This window comes from Equus przewalskii, chromosome 22, assembly GCF_037783145.1.
Source record: "Equus przewalskii isolate Varuska chromosome 22, EquPr2, whole genome shotgun sequence".
Taxonomy (NCBI): domain Eukaryota; kingdom Metazoa; phylum Chordata; class Mammalia; order Perissodactyla; family Equidae; genus Equus; species Equus przewalskii.
The window spans coordinates 33,992,714-34,019,630 of NC_091852.1; the positions used below are offsets into that span (position 1 = coordinate 33,992,714).

General features: G+C 35.2%; 1 protein-coding gene across 13 annotated transcripts in view; it reads left to right on the top strand.

Moving 5' to 3' along the window:
* Positions 1-26,917, top strand: part of CCDC171 (coiled-coil domain containing 171) — a 294,601-nt gene that overhangs the window by 247,705 nt on the left and 19,979 nt on the right. For all 13 annotated transcript variants that reach the window (XM_070590719.1, XM_070590726.1, XM_070590716.1 and 10 more), the window contains one exon: positions 4,550-4,702. In XM_070590719.1, the coding sequence (XP_070446820.1) occupies positions 4,550-4,702 (153 nt within the window). The remainder of the gene's footprint in view (positions 1-4,549; positions 4,703-26,917) is intronic.

Below are 26,917 nucleotides of genomic sequence, written 5' to 3' on the forward strand. Positions count from 1 at the left end.
ATGCACACCCACCCAGTTCCATGTGGCAAAGCAAGGAGGTAGATGGTAGTCTGCCATTCTGTTGCAGCCTTTCCTACACGACCTTGTACAGGAGTGTCATGGGGAGCCAAATATTTGTGGACAGGGCCAGGAACCAAACATCCAGACTAAAGAGTCCAGTTCCAGATCTTAGACTGGATCGTAATTGGGAACAGGGTTGCTATTCGTACACGACTAGTAACAGGCCCTTTAACTCTCATTCTCTGCCGTATCCCTACCTTTGTAAAATATTGGAATGAAAGTAAGCCTACTGAATGAGCAGCTTTACCAGAGGAATGTTTGGATAATGAAGAAAATAATTTTCCTTTAATTCCAGGTGCCAACAAACAAAATTTGATGCTAAAGACTACAAGCATGTTGTCATTGTAAGGCTTTCTTCCTTAGAAACGGCGTCATAAATAGTAACTTTTATTATCAATGGGAAGTTGTTAGGAAGTAAATATTCATTAAAAATTTTTTATGCTTGAGAGGATTTTAACATATTCAATGTTCAACATGAATAGAATATCCTATATTTAAAATACTTATGTCTAATAATAGCCCTCAGAAATATTGAATCTTTCTTTTGTGAGTTAAAATAGTAATTTTCCTAATTTGATGTCGTTATCATTATTATAGCTAACATTTATCTGAGTATTTACTATGTGCCAGATAGTTAAGATCTCTTCATGTATTAATAGTCACTTAATACCCACAAGATCTTTTATAAGGTAGGAATAATTATCCTCATTTTATTGAGAATTTACTATATTTCACATATTTGGTATGCCTGGTATATCTATTTTACATGGTATATTTACGTTGTATATAGAGAGAAATGAAGTATTTCTATGGTTATATAATTTAAAGTCAGGGGTTTTTGTTTCCCAGTTACTTACTAAAAAATGTAAATAAAAGATTTACTATTTTGGCATCGAGGCCTTATGACGTTCTTCTCCTAGCATCAGGTTCCTAAGGCTGCCATTTTCCCTGAAGTCCAATTTTAAGTTAGTCTCAGCTATATAAAAATGTATACATAACAAGTTAGAGAAATAATATCCTAGTCCTCAAGTGACAGCCACCTATTTGTATCTCAGAATTTTTAATATTCTGAAACACTTATACTTTTCCTTAAAATGGGTAGGATGTGAAATTTTATGTGTTTGGATTCTCTCATCTTATGTTGATTATAAATGCTATAGACTATTTCTAAAACAAAAGGCTGTTCTTGTCCAGAAACCATCCTTTGTTCTGTTGCTCATGTGAGCAGGTGAGCCCCACTGAGCTACATCTCACCGCATGGCATAGTGAAAATCCCCTGGGCCGGGGATGACTCGGGATGAGTTCTCAAATGCTGGGCGTGCTGGACACACTATCATGCTATTCTGTCGTTGTTTCCTGACGTAGAAAGGTGTGATGTTTTAATATGAGAGGGAGGTGTGTTGTGATAGTTACCTTTAGGAGATTCATAGGGAGGTCATGAGATGCTTGCTCCCTCCACCTCCCACCCCGTCAGTTGATTCAGACTATTTCCATTTCTTCTGCCAACTTGGCACCTTTCCTTTATGTTAAAGAGTTGGATTTTTCACTGGCATCCTTTATTGCGTGGTTTGAATCACTTTTTAATACTGGAAGTTATTCTTTATTCCTCAAAAGATCTGTGGCTTCTTTGAATAACTTTGTGATTTCACTGACACTCCTCCATACCTTCAGTTCTGAAAGAGGTTTTCATTTTAGAAGAGTATGGTATATTTTATACATATTAATACCATGAAACATGCTTTCTGTATTTATCACTGTAAATGCTGCTGCTCTGAAAAAACGTATAGTAAGTGTTATAAAAAACTGCTTTCATCTCTCAAATGAAATACTGCTTTAAAGATTTTAGATGCTTAACATTCTAAATCCTAAGCAAAAAATAGATTATTGTTATATTCTTCTTAGTGTTATAAAGAAGTAATATGTGGTTTCTTTTAATACTGTACAGAATATTAGAATTTAGCTATTAAAAGTAGATCAAAGAAGGAGCCAAAATAATCATGACTGTGTTCCATCCACCATATAAAACTTCAGATGTAACTTCTCAAAAAAGCATTTTATTTTTTTAAAAAAAGGTGTGAAGGAATATCATTTAATTATTTATTCCTTTTGGAATATCGTGTATGTAAGAATTTGTGAAATATGTTTCTCCAAATTTAGGAAATGGGATAATTTTTTAGATGTTGAACTTTTTTATCCTTAAATATTAGAGGCCAATTCTATTGTGACTTCCAGTGAAATAATAATCCAGGATGCTATTACTGACGGAAGGGTACTTTTTTTATTCAATAAACATTTCAGAAGGCATGTTTTTCTGCCTTTTATACATTTTAGGTCCCTAGACAACAAGGACATATGTATACGAACCTCCCCATCCCAGATTGTCTCATTAAGATCTTAGTGGAGACTTTAAAAATGGAGCAATAGTAATGCCACAATGAAATTCAGTAGTTTATCATTTTTAGAGGGCTTTCTTATATTACATGCAATGTAGTTGAAGGGTTAACAGAATTGGCTTTGCTTAAAATTTTTGATTTTCTGAGTTTTACAACAGTTTTGGAAGTAGGCAAGATAATGACTCTTTTTCGCATTTCGTGGAGGAGATGGAGGTGCAGAGAGGTGACGTGCCTGCCCAACAACATAGAGCTAAGTAAGTGGCAGAGTGAGGGCCAGGCGAAAATAGGACTTGTGAGTCCTGTCCACTGTTTCAGTGGAAAAGGTGAAAGAATTTATAAGAGTGGAGACAGACTTGGCATAGGAGGAGCTAGATATGATTTTATAGTTTCTGATTTTTACATACTTTTGAAACCCAGGGAAATATTTTGTGTTAGTATTAGCTATAAGCTTACCTTGAAATGACCCCAATTTGGGTAAGGTAGGTTTAGGACGTGTGAGATGTTCCCAAACATGAGGGCACGCCATGTTTGTTTAGTATTAGGTAATAGAATCACTTTTGTGTAAACAGCTATGCTTTTGCTTCCTTTTTTGACTTAAAGTATGATTAATAATTTATTCATTAGAATGTTAAGATTATATTTTCCCAAATATCTTCCTCCTCTCCTGTAAGGTATTCTATGTCAATACATGGCTTCAACTTGTGGGTTTTTAAAAATCTTTTTCAGTTTTTCATTCATTTATTCAGTCGGTCAGTCGTTCAAACGAGTGCTCACTGTGGGCCACTGTCATCCCTGAAGATACAGAGATGAGTAGGCTTAATAGCTGGCATAAGGAGCTCCTCAGTCTAGGAAAGATAAACATGTGAACTCATATATTTCTGCTAAAGCAATAAATGCCGAGGAGAAGCAAGGATGAGGGACCTACAAGGAGCCAGAGTAGAAGTTAACACTGCCTTTAGCCCCACGAGAGGTTTCTGGAAAGAGATGGTGTCTGAGCTGGATTTTTTAGGGCAAACAGGAATTTGATAGGCAAAAAAGGTGTGAATTTTCTTACTCTTACCTGCAAATAACTAACCTGTGTCTCAGACGTTATGTACGTTGTTTCTTATTCTTTGTTCACCAAATTATTATTTCATATCCATTTAGAATTGTTCAAATATCTAGTTCTCAAAGCTTTCCCAAATCAGACTCTTCAGATTGAATATAACTTGGAAATTCTCAGACTGTCTGCCGTTCTACTAAGTTGTGGCTGTGATTGGAAGATTTTTTTTTCTTGTAAATAATATAACACTATATTTGAATATGTCTTTGAACTGTTTGATTTTATTTTGCTACATTTGAAGTATTTAGAAAGACTTTTTTAAAAAAGGTATAATAGTATTCTTGGGCTTAAAATTCACTACAGATTGCTTTAGAAGAAAAAAATTCTGTAAAATATGATTAAACAATAATATGGAGGTCCGACAATCACCTGAATATTATACTATTTAGAGGAGAGAAAAATTTACTAGCACTTGCTTGTGTCATTTATTTTATTTTATGTAGTCTAATGCAAGAGCATTCCTCTGTTATATGAATGAAAGTAATTATGCTTATCTTACAATGTAGGAATCACATTATTTACTCTTAAAAAAATCACAGGATTATTTCAACTCCTTTTGTTTCAAAACATATGTTTTTTTAGGTGGGTTGAAAATTTTCTAACTCAGCTTATTTGGAAATATCTTGCTTATATATGCATCTGTTGTGTGTCTTAAGATTGAAATTTAGGTCAAATTACAACTTGAATTTAACTTTACAAAGAAAATAAGTGTGCCGTCTTTAAAAAGTGCGTTCTAAATTTTAAGCACAATAGATCAAAGTACATCTTGTTTAAATAAATACTCTGGAAAAGAAATCTCAATTATTTTCTCCCAAACTTTCTTAAAATACTCACTGTTCTCAATATAAAATGTAAGGTTTAGCTTTATTATTTTAAAGAAAGATGAAAAGTTGTTTATTTTAAAATTTTAATGATTTTGCTTCCAAATTATGGGAATTCTCCTTTGGGGACAGCTTTATTTGAATTGTATGTGACATTGTTTTTATTTCTTAAGGCTGTGATTAAAAGTTTCATGGATGTCTACCAGCTTGCGAGCGCTCGAATCGCTACATTAGAGAAGGAAATGACATCTCATCGAAGTCACATTGCAACCTTGAAATCAGAACTTCACACAGCTTGTTTACGTGAAAATGAAAGTTTACAATCAGTAAGTCCTGCATATGTTTTTCTTCTTTGGATCTTGGGTTACATTTACATTCATGCTTTTATTGCTCATAAGATCACTCTCCAATATATATAATTTAGGGTAAATGATCAATCAAACAACATAAAATTATTAGTGTGGAGAAAATTTTGAAGGAAGAAAAGCAATTAATTTTTCCATTGTAACGTGTGTAAAGATATGCATATTGTTATCAATGCTAAAACACTACATCAAGATTCCTTTGTGTTTGGCAGTGCAGCTGACAGTTGGATTTGGCAGTATGCATAGTTAAATCTTGCAACTGTCTGAAGATTCAGTGTGTCCCATTAAGACAGAATATTATTAATTATGCGTATAACCAAAATGGTAATTAGAACATGTGATTATTCTCTGTAGAAAACTAGACTTATCCATAATACATGCCTAGCTAAAGATGCGTGTTGTGATTCATCTATATGATTAAAATTCAGTTTCAGCAGTCATTTTATATCTTAAAATTTTAGCCCATGATGAAATTTGGGCTCATTTAAGACTAAACAAAATTTTCTACATTTCAAATATGTGTTTGGGGAGTATCAAAAAATGAATATATTTGTGACATAAAGGAATGAAAGAAACATTTGAACTTTTTTCTCAAAAAGGAGATATATCAATGGTAAGATTCAGAGGGTTACCTATAATTGGACTGTCTTTTTTCCTTTGGGTTTAAGTACAATGGATCAGGGTAACTTGTAAGGGAAAAGCAATATCATTTTGCTATTCAGCTGTTGACCCATTTCAAATGATATATTCAACAGAAGAAGAGTTAGCAATTAAAGAAATTAGATGTACAGCTATGGTTTGGTTCTTCAGTTCCTTGAGTTCTTGGCTCAAGTGTCAGCATCCCAGGGAGACCCTTATGACCACAGTGTGTAAAACTGAGACCACCAACCCTCTTCCCTGACCCCTAAAACTGTCTCATTCTCTCCCCGTATTGCTTATCTACCTGCCACCTTCCTTGCTTTATTTTTTCACTATAGCACTTACCATCATTTGATATATAGTGTATTTTATTTATTTGCTTTTGGTTTGCTCCCTACCCTCAGTAGATATAAGTTGCATAAACACAAGAAATTTTGGGTGTTTTCTTCGCTGTTCTGAAGGAACTCTAGATCCAAGAACAGTCTGGCCCACGATAAGTGCTCAACAAATGTTTACCGAGTGAAAAATAGTAGTAATTTATTCAGTAAGTGAAGAAACCGGTTATTTAAGACATGAGATATGAACTTCAGTCTTTTAAATGCCTTTGTTAATTTCTTAAAGACAGAATAGTAAATTTGACTCCACCAAGAGAAATTAAAATGAAGAGGAAACTTTTTTGAAGGTTTGAACAAGTATTTGGATTTTATTCTAGCCTTTCTTTGAAACACATCTTCCTGATCCTACTGGTTAATAATATATTATATAGTTCAAGTCATGTCAGCTTTGTTGGGTCTAACTATTATTTATTGTTTGTTGCTGTTATTCATATAAAAATAATTACTTGTATTTTAAGAAAGGCCATACTTGATAAGGTGGGATTGTTTCCCCATGGGTTCAAAAATTTTTTTACCAATTATTATGCTACTGAAGTTTTAGTGGAGGTGTCCTTAATATACTGCACTGTCATAATAAATTTCTGCTTCTATACTTTTTTTGTTTTCCTTCTGAACACATCCTGAGAATATGCTCATCATCTCATTAGTGAGAAGTGGTTCACCCTGGCAGTGATTCTCAAAGGGAATGTATGTAATGTGAAAAATTTCTGATGTGTTTGTCTAGAAGAATGTCGCCCAATCCCATGTCTCTGTGAGATGTATGTTCTCTGGTCTCTTCCTTTAGTTGAAAATCACTATTTTTAAAACAGTAATGCATTTGTATAATAATTGTTATTCTTCAAGATGTTTGTATATACATTTTCTAGTTTTAACTCCTTAAGAGCTCTCTGAGGGAGCTAGAACAGCCTTAATCTCTGTATTTCATAGATGACAGGTGATATAGTTTGGTAGATAAGAGCATGGGCTTTGGAATTATATCCATTAGGAGTACAATCAAGCATAAGTAACAGGAAACCTGACTAACGTGACTTAAAAAATACAGATTTTTTTCTCACATAGCAAGAAGTCTAGAAGTAGATGGCTATTGTCATAGTCTGGTGGTTCAACTTCTCTGTAATTTCTCTGCCACTCCCTTTTGTCATAAGACAGCAGCCAACTCTAGGATTTGCAATCACATTCAAGTCAGAGAGATGGGATGGCCCAGCAATTTCTGTGCTATATATATATGGCTTTCCATTAAAAATATATTTAAATATTTATATTATATATTTATTTAAATATTTATAAATTTTAATGTAAACTTAATAGATAACAGATAGTAAATACATATATAAATATATGTTTAAATATTTATATGTTTAAAAAGGGAAGGCTTTCCAAAGAAGCTCCAAACATATTTGCACTATGTCCCATTAGCTGGAAATGGGTCATGTGGCCACCCCTAGCTATAGTTAGTCAAAGGATGAGAGAATGAGGAATAAATGGGTATTGCGTTAACCAATTAATAGTGTGTGCCATAGAAGTCAGATAAATCCAGATTCAAATTCCAGTTCTGTCAATTGCGAATCATGTGTCTTGTGTCTCAGATTTTCGTCAGTAAAATGGGGACAACAATACCATTCCCTAATAGAGATGTTGGGAGGTCTAGTGCACAGTGTTAAAGTACTTTGAACTTTGCCTCACGCTTAGTGAGTAGTCCCCCCCGAAAAAGTTAGCTATTATTTTTATCACCACTATCTTGCTAGAAAGTAATTGGATTGCACCACAGGAAAAGATTATTTACAAGCCTAACATCTTCAGCTGCACACCTTGTCATTTTGTTCAGCTTCCTACTGTAGCCTTGAGCATATAACTCCTCATCTATGATCAGCATCAGTATATTCCAATGGATGAGCTCTCTGCCCTTTCCGCAGCCTGTCTCCCTCTCCTTTCATTGACACATGCTTGAAAAGGAGTCTATCCTTGCTTCTTCTGTATACTCACCTCCCATTTACTCCTGAGCTTTACTGCTATCTGGCTTCGGAGTCTATCATTCCACTGAAACTGTTTTCTCAAAAGTCACCAATAATTTTCTGTTTGCTCTGTCTCTTTATTAGTTCCTTCTCATCCCTTTTAATCTTTCTGCAACATAGGAAACTTTTAACTACTTTCTTCCTTAAACACTCATGTTGTTCGTTTCACTTGTTATAGACTTGCCCTTCATTGGCTCTCTTGCCTCTACTTGCTTGAACTCTTCCTTCTTTATATTATTGTTTGTTAATTCTTTTCTTTATCCATCAGTTCTGTATTTATTCTGCATCTATTCTGTGGCAGGCACAGTTCTGCTCTTGGGGATGTTGTGTGAACCAAGACAGATAATTCTTGTTCTCGTGAGCTTAAAATCTAATAATGGAAGTAATTATTTTCTTGGAATCACACTAATTAAGGTGTAATTACTAACCAAGATAAGTGCACTGAAAGAAAAAAAGCTTAAGTGTATAAGCATTTTTTAAACAAATGAGTCTGCCCTAGACTAGTGTATCAGTTGTATCAGTAAAGCCTTTTCCAGGTCAGTGATGCTTGAGCTAATATCTGAAGACTGGGTAGGAGTTATCCACGGGTGGAAGAGAGTAATGTTCCAGACCAGGAGGAGGGGACTGTGAACATCTACAAAGTCTCTGGAATGGAAAGAAGAACTCAAGAAAGACCGGTGTGGCTGAAATAAAGAGAGCAAAGGCAAGGGTAGTCTAAGATGAGAATGGACTGGAGAAAAGGGCAGAGGTCAGACTTTGTTGTCTTAGTCCTAAGAGCAAGGGTAAAGTCATTGGAAAATGTTAAAGAAAGAGTGATGTGCTCAGATTTGCATTTAAAAAAATCATTTGGCTATAGTGTGAAGAAACACTTGGATGTGAAGAACAAGAGATGGGGCGTGTCAGACAATTTCTTGGTTTTTTGCTTTTGGAAATGGATCAATGACCTCATTTATTGAGGGGGAAACAATGGAATAGCAGGGGATATTGTGAATTTAGTTTTGAGTATGTTAAGTTTGAGGTACATTGAGACATCCAACTGGAGATGTCAAAAAAGCTGCTTGATATGAAATTCAAGCAAGATGGCAAGCTGGAGATATAAATTTTAAGCATTGTCATATAGGACTTGAAACTGTTGGAAGAATGGGACTATATAGGGACAGGTTATAGAGTAAGAAGAGAAAAAGGCCTAAGAATGAAACTTGAAAAGCTCCAACAAATAATGCCTGAGGATAAGGTTGCAAAGGAGGCTGTGAAGGAACAGGCCAAGACATAAGAGGAAAACCAAAACAGTATGATGCCGTGAGAATAGAATATTTTAAGAAAGATGACATGTTAATAGTGTCATATGCTGCTGAAGATCAAGTGAAATGAAGATTGAGAATGGCCTTTGGATTTAATGCTTGGAGGCCCTTCATAACCTTAGCAAGGGCTCTTTCAGCAAGAGGTGGAGAAAAAAGTGGGAGTTGACAAAAAAAAAAAAAAAAAAGAGTGAATTTAAACAACTATCTCAAGGATTTAGCTGTTAGGTATGAGATATAGGAGTGGAGTGTTCAGAAGATTAAAGGAGTTCTGTTTTAAGATGGAAGTGACTTGAGCGTGTTTCACTGTCTTCTTAACTATAGGCCTCCAGAAGTTTGGTTTTGGCCCAGTTCACTATTCTGTCCATTTTTGTAATTTCAATGCTTACCTTTTCACATGCCAGCTTTCTTTTGACTAGCATTTGCATGACTTATTTTTTTCTGTCCTTTTCTTTTAACCTATCTATGTTTTATATTTACGGTGGATTTCTTGTTGAAAGACATAGTTTGGTTTTGGTTTATTTACCCATTTTACAATCTCTGACTTTTAATTGGGTGATTAGACCATTTACATTTAATATAATTATTGACATTTTTGGATTTTTGTCTACCATTTTATTTGTTTTATGGGGACAAAGTGTTAAGAGATCATCTCTGCCCTTGTGGGTTTCTCCTCCAGTGAGGAAAATAGACACATAAGGAAATCACAAAAATAGACATGGGAACACGGATGAGAGAGGACTTCATTCTGCCTAACATCGTCAGAAGAAGACACTGAGAAGACGAAATGTTTGTGGGAGTCTTTGAAGAATGTATGACAATTTGATACTTTGTTAAGGGGGAAGAGCATCAAAATATATATTTTATTTTCTTCTGGGGAATAGGCCTAAAAATAGTACATATGTTTAACAAGTTGAATTATATAATGCATTTCTTTGTATAATAGAAAATGTATTGTTACTTTCATACCATTCCCCTGCTCAGTTAGACATCCAACTCACCCAAGCAGCCTGTACCCACTGAAGTCCAATACTGCTTGCAACAGTCACTCCAAACGCCACCTCCATATTTCCCCCATCCGTTCTTGCACCACCCAACCCCTGCTTTTTACTCTATAGTCTGATTTGATTCCATCTCTGACCATTGTGCTCTTGCTGTTCTTGTTTGGTCTCTCTAGTATTTGTTAGTTTGGCTATCCTCAAAACTCTATTATGGGGTCCTCAGATGAACTAGCTCTTTTCTCCAGTACCCACCCTTCCCACCATCGCCTCCTTCCCATAGGTCCCTCATACCAGGCTTTAGAGTCAGGCAAGCCCGGGTGTGCTTTCTGGCACTGTTGTTTATTATCTATACCATGCTCTAAGCATCAGTTTCTGTATTTGTAACATGTAGATGAAATTGCCTACGTTGTAGGGTTGTTGTGAGGATTGAACAAAGACAGAATGTCTGGCGTATTAGCAGGTGCTCAATAAATATTAGTGTTCTTCCCTACACATAGAAAATTTTTTATAGTTACATATACTTCCTACAGCTAAGCTATACGTATAGCTTTAAGAAATATATGTAATATATGTAACTATGGGGAAGTCTTTTTCTGAGTAGGCAAAAGATAAAACAACTCTTAAATCATTGCTTTTAGCACATACTAAGTATGGTATTAATGCTAGTTGTTGTTATCACTAATTTAATGAACTAAGGACAGTCAGTATATTCTCATTACAGTTTTTTCCAGCCTTTCACCTGATAAGAATAAAAACAATTCATTATTGATCAAAAACTTAATATATCATGGTGTTGTAATGCATACACACTTGTAATGCAAGAGATCGATCATATTGTAGACATGAATAGTCATCTTTAAAAACTTTATCCCTCTTTAGGTGACATTTTCATTTTTTGTTCAGCAACATGTAATCATAATGCTGGAGTTTATCTGAGAGTTCTCATCAATTGTACACTTGCCAGTACTGTAACATTTTCAGTATGTTGGTCTTTGACCCATTAACTTAGGGGTGCTCTAGAGCTTTTATCTTGAGTAATAGTAACCAGAAAGGGCTTTGAGTAAAGAGCTTTTGAGACCCATATAGCCCAGTAGAGAACAGTACAGCAGTCAGAACCAATTACATGTGGGTGTTTGGAGACCAGCACACCCACAGCTGTGGAGAAAAACACATGATATTTCAATCTGTGAAAGAGAGAATGCCAAACCCAAATACTTTGCTATGAATTATGATGCTTCGGGCTCCAGTATTGATGTGCCTCATTGCCACTGTATGTTTAAACAGTATGTTTTTTAATTCTATGATACTTTATTTATGAAAAAATAATAAATTACAAATCAGAGGAGTGTTCTAGTTAGTGTCTTTGCAGGAGTGATATCTTCGCATCATTGCTCAAATTATGTCAGATTTGATAGTTGTAAAGTGGTATTATAATGTTCATAAAGGTGAAAGGTCTAGATATTTTGGTTCAGTTAAGATAAAAATAAGAATCTCCTTTCTCTTAAGTTCTCAAATAATATTCCATCACATTTGTTTTTATTACATTTTCTTGAGAGAGGAAGGATTCTTTGTTACTACTAGTGTTGTGTGGATAAAGAAACTGACAGAATTGCAGTAACTTACTCTCTGTGAGTTGCTGTCATAAACTTTCAAATGCTTTATCTCAGTTGATTCATGATGTTTATTATTGAGGTTTTTAGCCCTTCAAGAAAAAAAAGCTTTTTTTAATGAACCATAAGCCATGACTTAATTTGTTGAGAGAGGCTATACAGTGCAGTTCAGTGGGATAAAGTACAGATTCTGGAGTCTCGCTGCCCGGTTTTTAATTAGAACCCAAAAAGATTGGAACCCAAGGACTCTGATTCCTTTTCTGATGCTTTCTATGAGACTGCATTATGGATTGAGACAAATCTCTACCATCAAGGCACTTCAAGTATAGTTGAAAATACAATTATTATACAAATAATTAAAAGAAGGCTGTTTAAGTGGAATCACAGAGTGCCATGAGAGCATGTACCCGGGGCTTGGTGTGGCCTACTTGAGGAATTGAAATCTTACTTGAAAAAAATGAAGATGAAGTAGGAGTTGACGGGGAAAGCATGGAATGGAATGACGCCTGTATGACTGAAGCAGAGTGAATTACACGGAGGATTGTGAGAGATGTGGCTAGAGGAGTAGGGGGCCAATCAGTGTGGCCTGTAAGCTGTGATCCTCAGCTTTCTGAGGAACTCTCTGCCTGAGATGCCTCCGACAACTGCATTGCAAAATGTCTATTCCCTTTACCTTGTGTATTTACTTTTCCTGACTCCAAATTTCATTTTTTCCTGTTTATTCTCAAAATTCACCTACATTTGATGCCATAATGACACTCATTTTACCCCTTGCTAAATGCTTCTTAACTAGATACTCATTAAATTCTCCCATATTTTTATCACAAGCTTGAGCTCTGGCCTTTGGATGCTAACAAAGCTAAATAAAGGTGTTGGGGAGGGGAAAATTTCCCCTTGTCCCTTTTGGTTCTTTTGGTTGATCTAATAATTAAATTGACACAAGACAGATTAACAGAAGAAAGAAAATTTTGTGCATATGAAGGCCTCATAAATACAGGACCGAGGAAGTGACCAAAGCAGGCTGTTTATATACCTTTTAGGCAAAGGAACAATAAATGTGTGAAGAATTAACAACGAAGAATCTTAGGTGTGGGTACTAATTAGTGAAGAAACTAAGCAGAGTTTGTTTACATAGACTTCTTGGCCCTGAATTCCCTATCTCTGGGGATGAGGATGTCTCTTTACCTCCTGGTGCAGGAAGGGTACCTTTCATGTGGGAGATTTATTTGTTGCTTTCAGGAGGACAGAGAGGAGGGTCAGAGTGTCCATCTTACACTGGCAGTTTCTCAAGTAACTCTAGTTCAAAATAATCACTGTGCCACTTTGGCATATTTTGGAGCAGCCTGCCCTGAGCCCCATCAAGGGAAGCATAAAATATCAAAAGGTGGGACAGTGCAGTCAACATGCAGACATTACGCTTCATTCTTGACATACGTTTCTAGACTTTTAAAGGTTTCTTGTAGTCCAGAAACTCAAGATTTTTTTGTATAGTACACAAGGGCCTGGAGGTAATAATACGTGTTCCATTGGCCTTGTACCTCCTTTCTAGTCTTTTATTTTATTGTATGATGCAGTTTAAGACAAGCCACTTTCATGATGAATGATATCTAGATAGTGACTGTAGGGGCATGATATTATAAATTTTATATTTATATAAATACATAAATGTAATATATTAATTATATAAATAATTTGTATGCTATATAAATATAATTTGTACAGTAAATAAACATTTTGTAGATATATAATATTTTACATGTAAGTATAAATATAAAAAGTCATATATAATAAATATAATATATTTATACAATTCTATTCTTCAGTGATGAAATATAATAAAGGTGGAGCAAGGAGTGGCAAGAATGAAAATTTCAATTGAGATTTTCAATTGCCTGTTTGATATTCAGAAATCTCTTCTTCGATTTTCTGTAAACACTTCAAACTCACTGAGGTCCCAAACTGAATATCTATCCAACTCTACCACTCCCCATGTTTCCAAATTCTCCTTTCCCTATGCTCCCTATCTGACATAACTATCCACCTTGCAGCCTGAAGTAGAACCCTTAGCATTTGTTCCACTTTCCCTCTACCACCAATTGTTAATCAATTGCTAAGTCTTATTGTTTCTGCCACCACAGATCTCTTAGATTCATCCTCTCCTTTCTACTCTTGTGGTCACATTAACTTTTCCTTGAGTTATTGCAATGGTTTTCCAACACGTTTCCCCATATCTAGATTTTCCTCTTCCATCTTGTCTGCCACATTAGTGTCAGAGTTATCTTTCCATCACACAGGTATGGTCAGGCCATAGCTTGACTCAAAACATATTTTGGCTCTACACTTTCTTCATGGTAAGGTTTATATTCTTTATCATTGACATTCATTTTGTATCTGACTCCATCTGGTTTTTTAGTTCATCTCCCCACGCAGAAGTAAGGGTTCTCTTTGTTATGCTCATTTGTCCTGTATTTACCTGTCTGAGCACTATATAATAGTCTGGCTTATATAATCAATTAGTTGTGTATGTATTACAATGTTGTGAGTCTGTGAAGTGATATCTTATTCATTTTTTATAATCAGTTATTATGATCTGACTTCAATAAATGTTAGTTGATTTGAATTGAAATTAGTTGGAAGAGCACTCCAATAATATTTGCTCAATACATACTTGTTATAGAACATATACTTTGCACAAACAATAGGGTCCTCCCAAATTTTTCCCAGACAAAATTTTCTTTTAAATTAATTCCCATATAACTATATTTAATATATTTCTCTAGCAAACACTTAATGAGAATGCATAGAATAATTTATTTATTATTATACCAGTGTAAAATTTTAAGTAAGTATACTTTCAAATAATGTAAATTGGATGTTTCTTCTCCTCTTCAGCACTCTTCCTAAAAGAAACCAAAAATTATTTTTGACAAAGAACTTTTTTTAAGCATACCACGTAAATAATTTTAAACTTCGTCAGATTTTTTTGGACTCCTCCTTCTGCATGTTTATCCACATAGAGAAAAATGACAGTGTGATATGTTTTACTAACATGGTGGGTACTCAGTAAATGTTTGTTGATAACGATGATATACCAAATTAAAATTAACTGTGCCTGGCCTAACAAAAAGTAAGAGTATGTGAGGTTTGTTTCAGAAATAGAAGCCTAATTTACACAAATCAATAGAAAGCTTGTTTTCAAAAAGATATTTCCCTGACCCCTTATTTCACATCATATAAAAAATTAGCTAAAAATGAATCAAAGACCTAAATGCAAGAGCTAAAACTCTTAATAAAAAACTTAGAGATAAATCTTCATGAGGTTGGATTGGGCAATGGATTCTTAGATATGACACCAAAAGCATAAGTGGCAAAAGAATAAAATAGACACATTAGACTTCACCAAAATTAAAAACTTTTGTGCATTAAAAAACACCCCATAGAATGGGAGAAAATATTTGTAATCATATATCTGTTTATAGTCTAATATGTAAAGAACTCTTACAACTCAACAATGAAAAGACAACCTAATTTTAAAAATAGGCAATGGACTTGAATAGGCACTTCTCTACAGAAGATACACAGATGACCAACAAACACATACAAAGATGCTCAACATTATTAATCAGTAGGGAAATATGAATTAAAACCACAATGAGATACCATTTCACACCAACTAGGAATGCCATAAAAAGAAAAAAAAAGAGAAAATAGAGACTGTGCATGGCATCACTATTCACAATAGCCAAAAGATTGGAACATCCCAAATGTCCATCCGTTGGTGAATGGATAGACAAATGTGATATCCAGACAATGGAATTTAGCCATAAAAAGGAATGAAGTACTGACACATGTTACAACATGGATGTACTTTGAAAGCATTATGTTAAATGAAGGAAGCCAGGCACAAATGGCCATATATTGTTCAATTTCATTTATACGAAATGTCCAGAATAGGAGTATTCTGTCTCTATAGAGACAGAAAGCAGATTAGTTGTTGACGGGGTAGGAGGAGAGGAGAGAATGGAGAATGACTGTTAAATGAGCATGATGTTTCCTTTTGGGGTGATGGAAAAGTTTTACAGCTAAGGTGGTGGGTATGGCTGCATAACACTGTGAATGTACTTAATGCTACTGAATTGTACAGTTTAAAATTGTTAAAATGGTAAATTTTATGTTGTGTATGTTTTATCACATTAAAAAAATGTTTCTTTTAGTTCTTGGGTGGTGTGGGATAGGCAGCTAGATTGTTGCTTACAGAGAATGGCAATGTGTTTTACTGGAAAGTAGCATGACAGAGAATCAGGGGAGCTTGGATTCTAGAACAAGCTTTATCAGCTCACCACAAAGCTTTGGGAGATAAGTGACACGATCTCCTTGGTCTTGGTTTTTCCTGGCTGTAAAAACCTGGGTTTTCAACTAGATGAAATCCAAATTCCCTCTCAGCTCTAAAATTCTTTGACTGAAGTTACAAATACTGATTCTGAATACTTAGATTCCAGCCATATTTTGTTTTGGTCTTGCTTCAGTTTACAACAATCAAATGAGTGTGTGTTTCTGAATTTATAACAACATAATTATATTTTGAATTTGGTTATATTCAACACCAATAACCCATTTACAAATGTATATCAGTTATATAAATCTCACAATATAGCTTGTAACTAGGTAGTCAAAAAGTCCCCAAAGTAGTCTGAAAATGTATTAACGTATTTGTAAGGAGTATTTCCTTTTCTTTATGCAAAGTTTTTTTGATATTTAATATGTTAGGAATGTGAACTTTTAACTCGTCAAACTATTGTAACATATTTGAAAATTATAGTAATTTGATTAAAATGTTGCCTATAAGGCAAAAGGTTTAGTTAATAGAATCCATATGTAATTAAAATGCAGAACTAAATGTAATCAGACTCCAGTGACTAGTGCCTTCATATTGATGGTTTTACAATGGCCTCTGGGGTTGAAAGTTTAAATGTTACACAATGCAACAACGCTGCAGAAAACAACTTCAGCTGGTAATTTAGCTGTTTTAAAGACATCAACATGATTACTTGATAAGATATGACTATCACAGCCTAGATTTTCATCCTTTTCGGAATATCTTCAGTTGGCAGGTGGTAGAAGCACATGACCGGTGTGCCAGTGGACAGCCACACTCAACAGCACTGTTACATAAACAACCCAAGATGACGGTCCCTGCTATGAGCCAAGCCATGGACTCCTTTTTTTCTTTTTTAATAACCGAGTTGCTTAATTTGGGTGAATTCATTTGAATCATATGAAAGTTATAGACACAACACTATGCACCAAGCCACAAAAAAAGTTAAAAAAAATTTTTCCTGAACTTAAAAAAATTATTTTCTCTGGACAGTTTTAAGAGTCGACATCCTGTGTTAGAGTTCTCTAATCATCACCAGCACAATTTACAATCAGAACACACAGAGAGCCAGTTTAGACCAGCTCATCTGTTGATCTTGGCAGAGAAGCTTCATCTCACTGTGTGCAGCTGCCACTTGAGAGTTGGGGGACTCAGTGGAGAGCCAGAGGAGGGTGGGCTGCAAAGCTGGTCAAGGCATGAACACACATGCCTGCTTCATTTCAACAGTTGTATGTTGCTAAAAAAAAAAATAGTCTTTTTCTTTTACTGCCCACCCCACCTCCCGCCACCGCTTCTTTTTAACCTGAAATTAAACGAGGACCTCTCATGAGCCGCTGCGCTCCAGGCACAAGAAATTGTAATGTCTGGCTTCCAGAAACTGTCCCGTCAAAATGTGCTTCTGATTAGGTGGCTTAATTACAGCTGTGAAAACAATGTTGATTTAGGCCTCAGGATTCCAGGGCATGTCAGCCGTTATTAGCTAACCTTGGACTGAATCCACCATTTTAAAACTCTGTACCACCAAAGTCACCCTGCTTGACAACTTTTTATTTAGGCAGAAAAGTTGCCAGAAGCAACACATTTTTATGCAAACTATTGTTTGATGCACAATTTCAACTGCAGCACTATTCATGGTCATTAAGGAGATAGTTAACTTTGCACTTTATCAAGAACAGGGAAATTGTTTGTAAAAATAGTAAGTTTTGAACAGTATTTTTAAAGGATTGACTGACAGAAGAATTAATTTTAATTCCTTTAATTCAGTTTTATTTCAAGTCCAGCATGTTGGTTTAACCACCCAATTTTATTACACCTAAATTTTCCTGACAGTTTCATTTGCTGTTAGGAAATAAAATTGCGATTTTTTTCAACATGGGAAATAATGGCTAGTTTTAAAAACGTTATGTTTGAAACTTCCCTTGCCTCAAGCTGGTTCAGACACAACCTCAGTTTACTTTTGGAAGGAAACGAACCTCATTAAATAGTTTTTAATATTTTAATATAATGTAAGTGTGTTTTTTCATAGTGAGAAAGCTTATTAGACTCATGTATTTACACCTGCAGGGGAAGTAGAAGTCTTAATAACTAGACGGTTCCAATGCTTTGGAATTTTCAATACAATTGTCACTGATATCATAAATATTATAACTACATATTTAAAGTAGTTCCAGTTCCATTGTATTTTAGATATCTTAAACACCCCTTATATGCTACGAATGGTTTTTCTTTGTTAATATTTTTAAAAGTTGACCTTAACTAGAAAGCAATACTAAAAATGTAAGATGGGCAGTTGAACAACAAATGTAAAGAGTTGTAATTCTCATAATAATTTTGGAAGAAACTTTCGCTTGAAAATGCATGATTTATGCCAAACCGAATACCCAAGAGAGAGCTAAATGATTTCTTTAAAATGAAATCTCCCACACCCAAGACATTAAATCCAGCAAAGTGGGTGGTCAAGGCCCATCTTTTTCTACGAGTCAGACTCATTGAACGATTAACTAATTCACTCGGCACCAGGTATGGACAAGGAAACTTCTGTTCAAGTTGAATTAAGAGTTAATACCTAGGCAACTAATTGTGAGGAATGGGGGGCTGAACAGTTGTGTTGATGATACAGTATGTGTGTCTTGAAAGAGAAAGCGAGGTAACTGATTCAAAATTGAGTTTAGATTAGTAGTCCCATAATCTAAATAATATCAGCAACATCTTCTAATTGCCAGATGCTATAGAGACACGTTACCACTATATATATTCCATCTATTATTTAATTTAATCTTAATATCAATCTTATGAGAGGAATATTTCCCCGTATTGCAAATGAGGCAACTCAGTTCCAGAGAGAATACATAAGTTGCCCAAGATCATGTTGTTTGGGATCTAGGTTGGAAGCCCTGTCTGTGTGTGCAAAGCCCACGCTCTAACTAAAGATGGAAATAGATATTTTTCTTGGAAAATGGATTCCAGATTATGAAATAGTAGGGAAACGTTAAGAATGGCCAAGTTTATGTTGAGTATGCCTTTAGACTGTTAAGAGACAAGAGCAATTAAACTTGAATAAAAGTGTTATTAGTTTTCCGTTAAAAAATAGCCATTTTTTTTTATTTTAGTAAAAAATGACTGTATGAAGACTAACAAATTCACTAGGTCTACGGTTAAGGCCTTTTACCTAGAACAAAAGGACCTTCCTCTTTCCTTTTGAAGTTGCCTTATGCACAGAGAATTGAAAGTATACATCCTTCCATGTTATACTGGTTTGAAGTTTGGTATATAGTATTGCGTTTGTTCTTAAGATTCTGTGTTAGCTGAGAAATTGGGAAGAAATAGCTATCTTAGTTTCCCAGAACTTTGGCTTAGGGCATACTTTGATAGAATCTGAATTCAGCTTATTCTTTTGGATATCCTTTTGATATCAATGTTTGCCTGACACCAATTGGAAAGATACCCTTCCAGAATGTGAGGGGCCAACTAAGGTTACAGCTGTATATTTCTGTCCCCACCATCTTATTTCTCATGAATTCTAACTGAAAATATGAATTTGGTTGAAAAAAATGTGCAAGATAGAATGTATACGGCATAGATTATATCTAATTTTATTATAAAAAAGTGATTGTTTTCATCCATCATTTTGTTAATCCCCCTGGTGGCTTATGACAATTTAAAAAAATATTTTATTAAATGACATATTGGATCTTATAGATTCTTATGATTATAATTATGAATTCTCTGTTTTTGCCTTTTCTTGATAATATAACCATCTTTTGGGAGAAAAGAAAAAAGCCTAGAAGGAGTTTTGAAACTAGATTTATTTGTATATCTATACAGATATTCTATATCTTATTCTATATAGATATAAGTATTCATTATTTTGGGGTATTGTTATATTTTGCCTATGGAATAATTTTTTTAATATCCTGGTTCATGTACTTTTAGTTCCTGATCTGTATTTATTTGAATATAAAATCCTGCAATTCTTTAGAATATGCTAAGTGTTTTTTCTAAAGCAGGTAAAAAAATCAGAAATTTGAAGTAAGGTTATTAAAATAATCCAGTTTTTATAACCGCATTGTTTCTTATTTTAATGGCACTGATAACAGAAGGCATCAGGTGTGTAGTAATGCTTTTTAACAATGTTAAAAAGAGTTTACATTGGTCACTATTTCAATATTAAGAAAGCATGAAAAGTGTATGGGTATATCATTTATTAGAAACAGCCGTTGAGGAAATCTCATCATCTTATTTATCCATGTGTCATATGGATACCTCAGGATGGGAGTGGGGGAAGCCTAGAGAAAAGATTTTTCACCATCCACCCCTATTCTAAGGAGGGTAACTTTACTTTTATCTCATTTAGGAATTAAATTTCTGAATAAGATTTCATTTAACCAAAGGATTCTGCTATTAAAAAGTTTGAAAGCCCTTTTTATATTAAGAAGACACACCAGAACAGTGATTTGTTAAATAAGTAGTTATTTAAACATGTCATAAAGTATAGATTATATACTCAATTCGCCCCCCAAAAAAAGAAAATAAAAAGAATGAGTGATAATCTGATAACTTCTGTACTTTGTAAAATCATTTTTACTTGCTTCATGGCTGCTTGAAAGCCTAAAACTAAGACTTGTTCCTGTTTGTTCTAACAAATATTTTTGCTTTACTTTATGCATAAACTTTTTTAGGAACTACTGTTCAAGATCTTGATTGTTGATGCTGATTTTGTCATTAAATATATTACTTTATATCATCTGTTTGGGGGAGAATAGTGATATACATATTTTTGGTAAAATCGTATAGTTAACCTTTGAAGAAATAAAATCATATGTTATCATATGTTTTGTAGTCCAGATCTTATTCTTGACTTTCATAAACCTAGTATAGGCTGTTCAGAGTCCTACACTGAAACATGGCTTTCCTACCCACAGTCTTTGATCTACCTGTAGATCTCAAAATCTTATCCAATTAATCTTCAAGTCAGTTATGGTCGCTTCTCTTTTTCAATGACTGAAGGGAATTTACAAGGGAACGAAAGTACAATGATAACTGACTTGACTTCTCAACTTCCCGCTTGGTAGGGACGTTCACAGAATTTCTTATTGGGAATAAGGACAGGACCCTTTGTATAAAGCCAACCTTGCAAACCAAACTTGGGAACCAACAAGGATATAAAAATTGGCCAATCTATCAAACATTTCGCTGATTTTCCCTCTGTGTCTCCCTCAGTGCAACTCATACATACTCACTGCTTCTATAGCTTTGTCTCTTCAACATTTCTACCTATTATTTTTGAGGTACAGAGGAGTTGAAGGGATATTCTCCAAATTCTGTGCAATGGAAAGCAGGCTGGACTGGGGTGTCAAGAGTTAAGAACTTAATCCTGGCACTGCCATACTAGCTGTGTAATGTTGGGTGAATAACTTCTCTGGGACTTTCCACAGTTGTAAAAGGAGGAGATTGGACCAGGTGATCTCTAAGATGCCTTCCAGATCTAAGCAAATGTTTTTTCTTTCATTTTATTATTTCTCTACAACCTTCTACTCTGCTTGGTAATCTTCAGAAGTATGTAGGTACAAATTAAAGGCTGTTGTCTCAGGGATTTGTGTCACTTCAGTGTTACCTTACCCCATCTGGCAGGTTGTTTCAGAGGATTCACCTCATTAATGATGGTAATGGCATCTATTTCAGTTTCTGCGTTTTTAGATTAATAAATAAAACAAGTATTTAAATATTTTCACCTTTGGAATGGAATGTTGACAGCCCCCAAATGCATAGAAAGTCAGTATGTTGGTTAGTGGAGCTCACAGGTAGTTCTCCAAATTCAACACTTGATTCGTTTATTTCTTAGTTCAGCACTTTTGGACACCACCATGATTTTAACCATTCTTATAATTTAACTTGTTTTTATTCTTATTCGTACTTAATTTGCTCCCATAGTGTATCATTGGATGGATAGGAAGCTAAAGAACACTGATGTTGAAATGCAGTGGTAGTAAGAAATCCAAAAAAAAGAACAGTTATGGAAATTTATTTCAGATGATGTTCATCAGATCCATAAGTTTCATTTATCTGGTCGAAATTCTTATACCAACACTTTTATATTTTTAGTGTTTCAGATTCAGTATTAAAAAGAGAAAATTGTGAAATTTTATTCAAATTGGGTGTACATTTATTGAAATTCAAGACCTACAATGTGTAGTTTGAAAGATATCCTAGACAATACATAGCAGCTTAAAACCCTCTTTTAACAAGTCATTTAGAAAAAAATTACACAAATATAAAATAAGCCAATTTAAGCACAAAATGGAAAGACCTAATAAGGTTATCAGTTCTAGCATTTGTAGGGTTACCAATCTATTAGTTGTGGGGTTTTTTTTACTTAAATTGGTTTGTTTTTCACTTAACTTAGTAAAAACTAGTACCAGACTGTCCCTCTCACCAGCCTTGTTATATGCTGATTCCGTCGTCTCAAATATGATTTTCTGCCTTATGCCTAGTTGATTTTTTTCCCGAAGTCTCTCCCAAAATACCATATTATATTATTAAAACACTAATCATACCCTATTGTAATTGATTGTTAATTGACCAGCCCTATTAGAGTGGACGTGTCATGTGAATAAGAGATTGTTCTACTCCAGGTTGTTATTAGCACAGTATCTGGGACATAAGGAATAGTTTGCTGAAAGTTCCATTACAAATTCCAAATTATGTGGCCTAACTTAAGGTTCACCAGCCTGTTTGGAAGTTCGGTTATCAAAAAGCCAAATTTGTGCTTCAGAATTTCTTTATGATTAAGATCATCTGTTATGTCAGGTTATTATTGGGAATGTCGTTTCTATGGTTTCTCCCCATCCTCTTTCTTAAGGGAAGGAAAATAGGAAAGGAACGAAATTTCTGATGTGTGGTTGTATTTGAATTGTCCACCTGAGGTCAGGGATTGTGTCTTTGTTTATATCTTATTCAGTACCCAGCATGCTATTGGAGTACAGTAAATAAGTATAAGGTGATGATGAGGAATATAATAGTAGACCGTCTGTAGCCCTTGAAAATAATACAAAGAATTAAAAAACTATCCTTTTAAGTTCTAAGTTTAAGTAAAGAGAGTGCTTTCAGATACATTTTTTAGTTTAGTAGAAATCATAATTTCTGCAACAAATAATCCTTATATGTCAACCTTCTATATCTCTAAGAAAAAAAAACTTTTACTTTTCTTTACCATAAGAAATTCAGAGAAAGATATAGGGTGTTCTAGAAGTTTTAAACTATGATCAGGAGCTCCTACAACATTGATAGCAATGCAGAACAGTAAATTAGAAAATAAAAACAGAAGAAGAAACAAAGCAGTTTAAGAATCTGGTGGTAGGAATGTCAGCCCACCTGAGAATAGCCCTGAACCCTGAACTCTTGCTGCTGAACCCAAACCAAACTGAGCAAGGGGACGGATCCTGCGTTAAACTACTGGCTGTCTTGTCAGCTCTATTTGGTGTCAGTTTTCCCTCTGAAGATTCCTGTTTCCCATCAAGCTCATGGCAACGTAATAGTGATTCTACAGTCCATGTGTGTTTCTCAGCATTGTTAACAGCTTTGTCACTATTGTCATTGATGCATTAAATTCAGTGACCCTAGCGTTGGCATATGGCAGTTGGGCAGTTTCATCAGTTTAAGGACAAGAGAAGCAGAAATCTTTAAAAGGAAATGTAAAAAGACCTTTTTAGGTCAGTGCCAGAAACAAACACTTATTTATGAATTCAGAACTTCTGAGATGCATATGGAGTAAATCACATAAAGGATCATAAGAAATTGTGCTTGCTTTTATTTCTGTAAATGATGAGAGCACTGTATGTTTAAAAAAACAGGCTTACTGGGCCTGGCCCCATGGCATAGTGGGTAAGTTCAATGTGCTCTGCTTCAGCAGCCCGGGTTTGCAGGTTTGGATTCTGGGCGCCGACCTACACCACTTGTCAGCCATGCTGTGGCAGCCACCCACATATAAAGTGGAGAAAGATCGGCACAGATGTTAGCTCAGGGCTAATCTTCCTCAAGTGAAAAAAAAAAAAGAGGAGGGTTGGCAACACATGTTATCTTAGGGTTGCTAATCTTCTTCAGCAAAAAAACCCAGAAAAAAACAAGAGGAACCCCAAAAAACCAGACTTATCGACATGAAATCATATAACAATTAAGCATGTAATAGCAATGAGTTAATATTTATTAAATAAATAAATATCAGCTTAAAAAGTCTTATATTTATTGGGATCATATAGGAGAATTGAGATATAGCCCCTCAATAATTTATGATGGGATTTATTATGCACTTGGTGTTATAAATTTGTTTTCGAGTTATCAGACTATCCTATTCCCATTCCACCTCCTTCTGAGGTTCCAGCCAGCTCCAGGGACTGTCCTTGGCTTTGAAGAGATCTTGGGAGCATTGGTAAACTCTCTCTTTTACTGATTCTTACCAGTTTAGGAAAAGAGATAAAAAGGGTCAGCTCCCAAGAATCAACTCAACATTTCAGGGAGTTTGCCAGATCACTGCTGCTCATTCAGACCAGACCTGTATGTCTAGAACTAGATCAAGATCAAGGCCTGCAGGCCTCTGTACATTTTATTTTATTTTCTGAGGAAGATTAGCCCTGAGGTAACATCTGCCGCCAATCCTCCTCTTTTTGCTGAGGAAGACTGGCCCTGAGCTAACATCCGTGCCCATCTTCCTCTACTTTATATGTGGGACACCTACCACAGCATGGCGTGCCAAGCGGTGCGTAGGTCTGCACCTGAGATCCAAACCATGAACCCCAGGCTGCCAAAGCAGAATGTTTGAACTTAGCTGCTGCACCACCGGGCCGGCCCCTCTGTACCTTTTTGATTTTGCTCAGCTTGGAGTCTGGAGGTCAGATCTGTGTTTAATCATTCTTATGGCCTTAGTACCCACATTGTGCCCGGCTCATTACTAAGTGCCCAACAAAAGTTTGTTGAATCAGTCAATGAATTTTGTTCCCTTTTGAAAAGTTCTGAAATCTTTTAGAGTTCTTTCTCCTTCCATGTTTTATGCAAGAAAGATAGTTGTATCTGTACATGGATTGGGTACAAAAAGGCATAATGAACAGTCTCTGATTTGATGGAACTTATAATCTAGTTGATTAGTCAGGACGGACTCACGTAAAGCAATAAGATGATAAGTGCTCATGGAGTTTGAAAAGATAGAGTTTTTTGGACTGGGGTGGTTAAGGAATATTTTTGAGAATTTGTATTTGAGCTTGATTTTGAGGGAATGATAGGGTTTGAAGGTGGAATTCTGGACACGGAGAACTGTGTGAGCAGAAACAGGACGCTGTTGGCTTACGCACAATAAAGGTCAAGCTATGACGGGTTTTTTTTCATAATGATGATAATTTTGTTTGTTTTTATAACTCTTTACAGCTTTCAAAATGCATCAATATACATAACCTTATAACTTTTTCTGTGATAAAGGTATTATTTATGAGATCCAGAAAGGTTGGATATTTATGCAACATCATCTAGCTAGTAAGCCAAAGAGCTGAGGCTGCTGGCTCTTTGTAAACCACTGTGGCCACCACTTTTCTTTTTGGCCTAAGTGATGTATATTTTCTTATTGAAGCCCCTCTGTGACCAAGAGAAAGTGTCTTCCAGGCAAAGGCACAGTCTGTGAACATGGAACAGAACAGGCTTGTTGATGTAAGTGGTTTCCAAGCTAGCACGTTGTTACAGAGCAGGAAGAGGAGGAGGAGGAAGATTAGTTAACATTTATCCCGTACGTTCCATCCGTGAGACGACATTCTCAGAACCTAATATGTGTTAACTTATGTAATACTTGCAACACCCCTGTGGGTCTGTGTTATTTTTCAGTACTATTATTATCTCCATATTGAATGGCTTACCAGTTGCTGAAGCAAAGATTTGGACACAGCCAGACCAACCCAAGAGTCCATTCATAGTGGCTGATGTGTGGGCGCTGGAGTGGGAATATTCAAATCCTGGCTTCACCCCTTGCTAACCATGGGATCCTGGTTCAGTTTACAGCCTCCTCAGGAATGTGTCAGTTTCCTCATATATAAAAATGAGGATAATAATAGCTCCTCTCTCTAGGCTTGTGTGAAGATTAAAGGAAAGGATACCTGTAATGTCCTTGCTGTTATTATTAATGCCATTTCTATCATGTTCTAATCAATTGACCATAGAATTAAAATTTTTACTTGTTCTCAAAGTAGGCAGGAGCTACCAGGGCCTCAAAGTACCTCCTCTCACAGTACCTCAGGCAGAGCATTGCAGTTAGCATTAGAACACCCTGTGATGGGCATTTTTGTGTCTCTGACTTTAAACATGTTATTTAGTTAGATTTCAAGATCTGTTGTTAAATGCCTGGCTTATTGATGGCAGGGGGAGATAATACTTTTATATTTTAATAATTTTTTCTGAATGCAGGGGTTTTATTTCTTAGGTTGTAAAATTAACATTTTAATCTGGCTCTTCTGCATAAATAATATCCTATTATAATAAAATTATGTTCATTTAAAAATTGAAAAACATGATCCTAGCAAATCAAGCTACTTTGGGATTTGGGAGAGACACCAAATTGCTACAACATGAATTTGGGTAATGGAATAACAAGCAATGTGTATCACCATGTTATAAACCATTTCTGCATGTACTTATTAGAAAATTATAGTTGCGCATATATTATAGAAATTCTGAGACCTTAACATTCATAGACACCTAAAAACTTCTTTTGGGGCCGGTCCAGTGGTGTAGTGGTTAAGGAAACACTCTGCTTTGGCAGCTGGGGGTTTGCAGGTTCAGATCCCTGGTGCAGACTTAGCACTGCTCCTCAAGC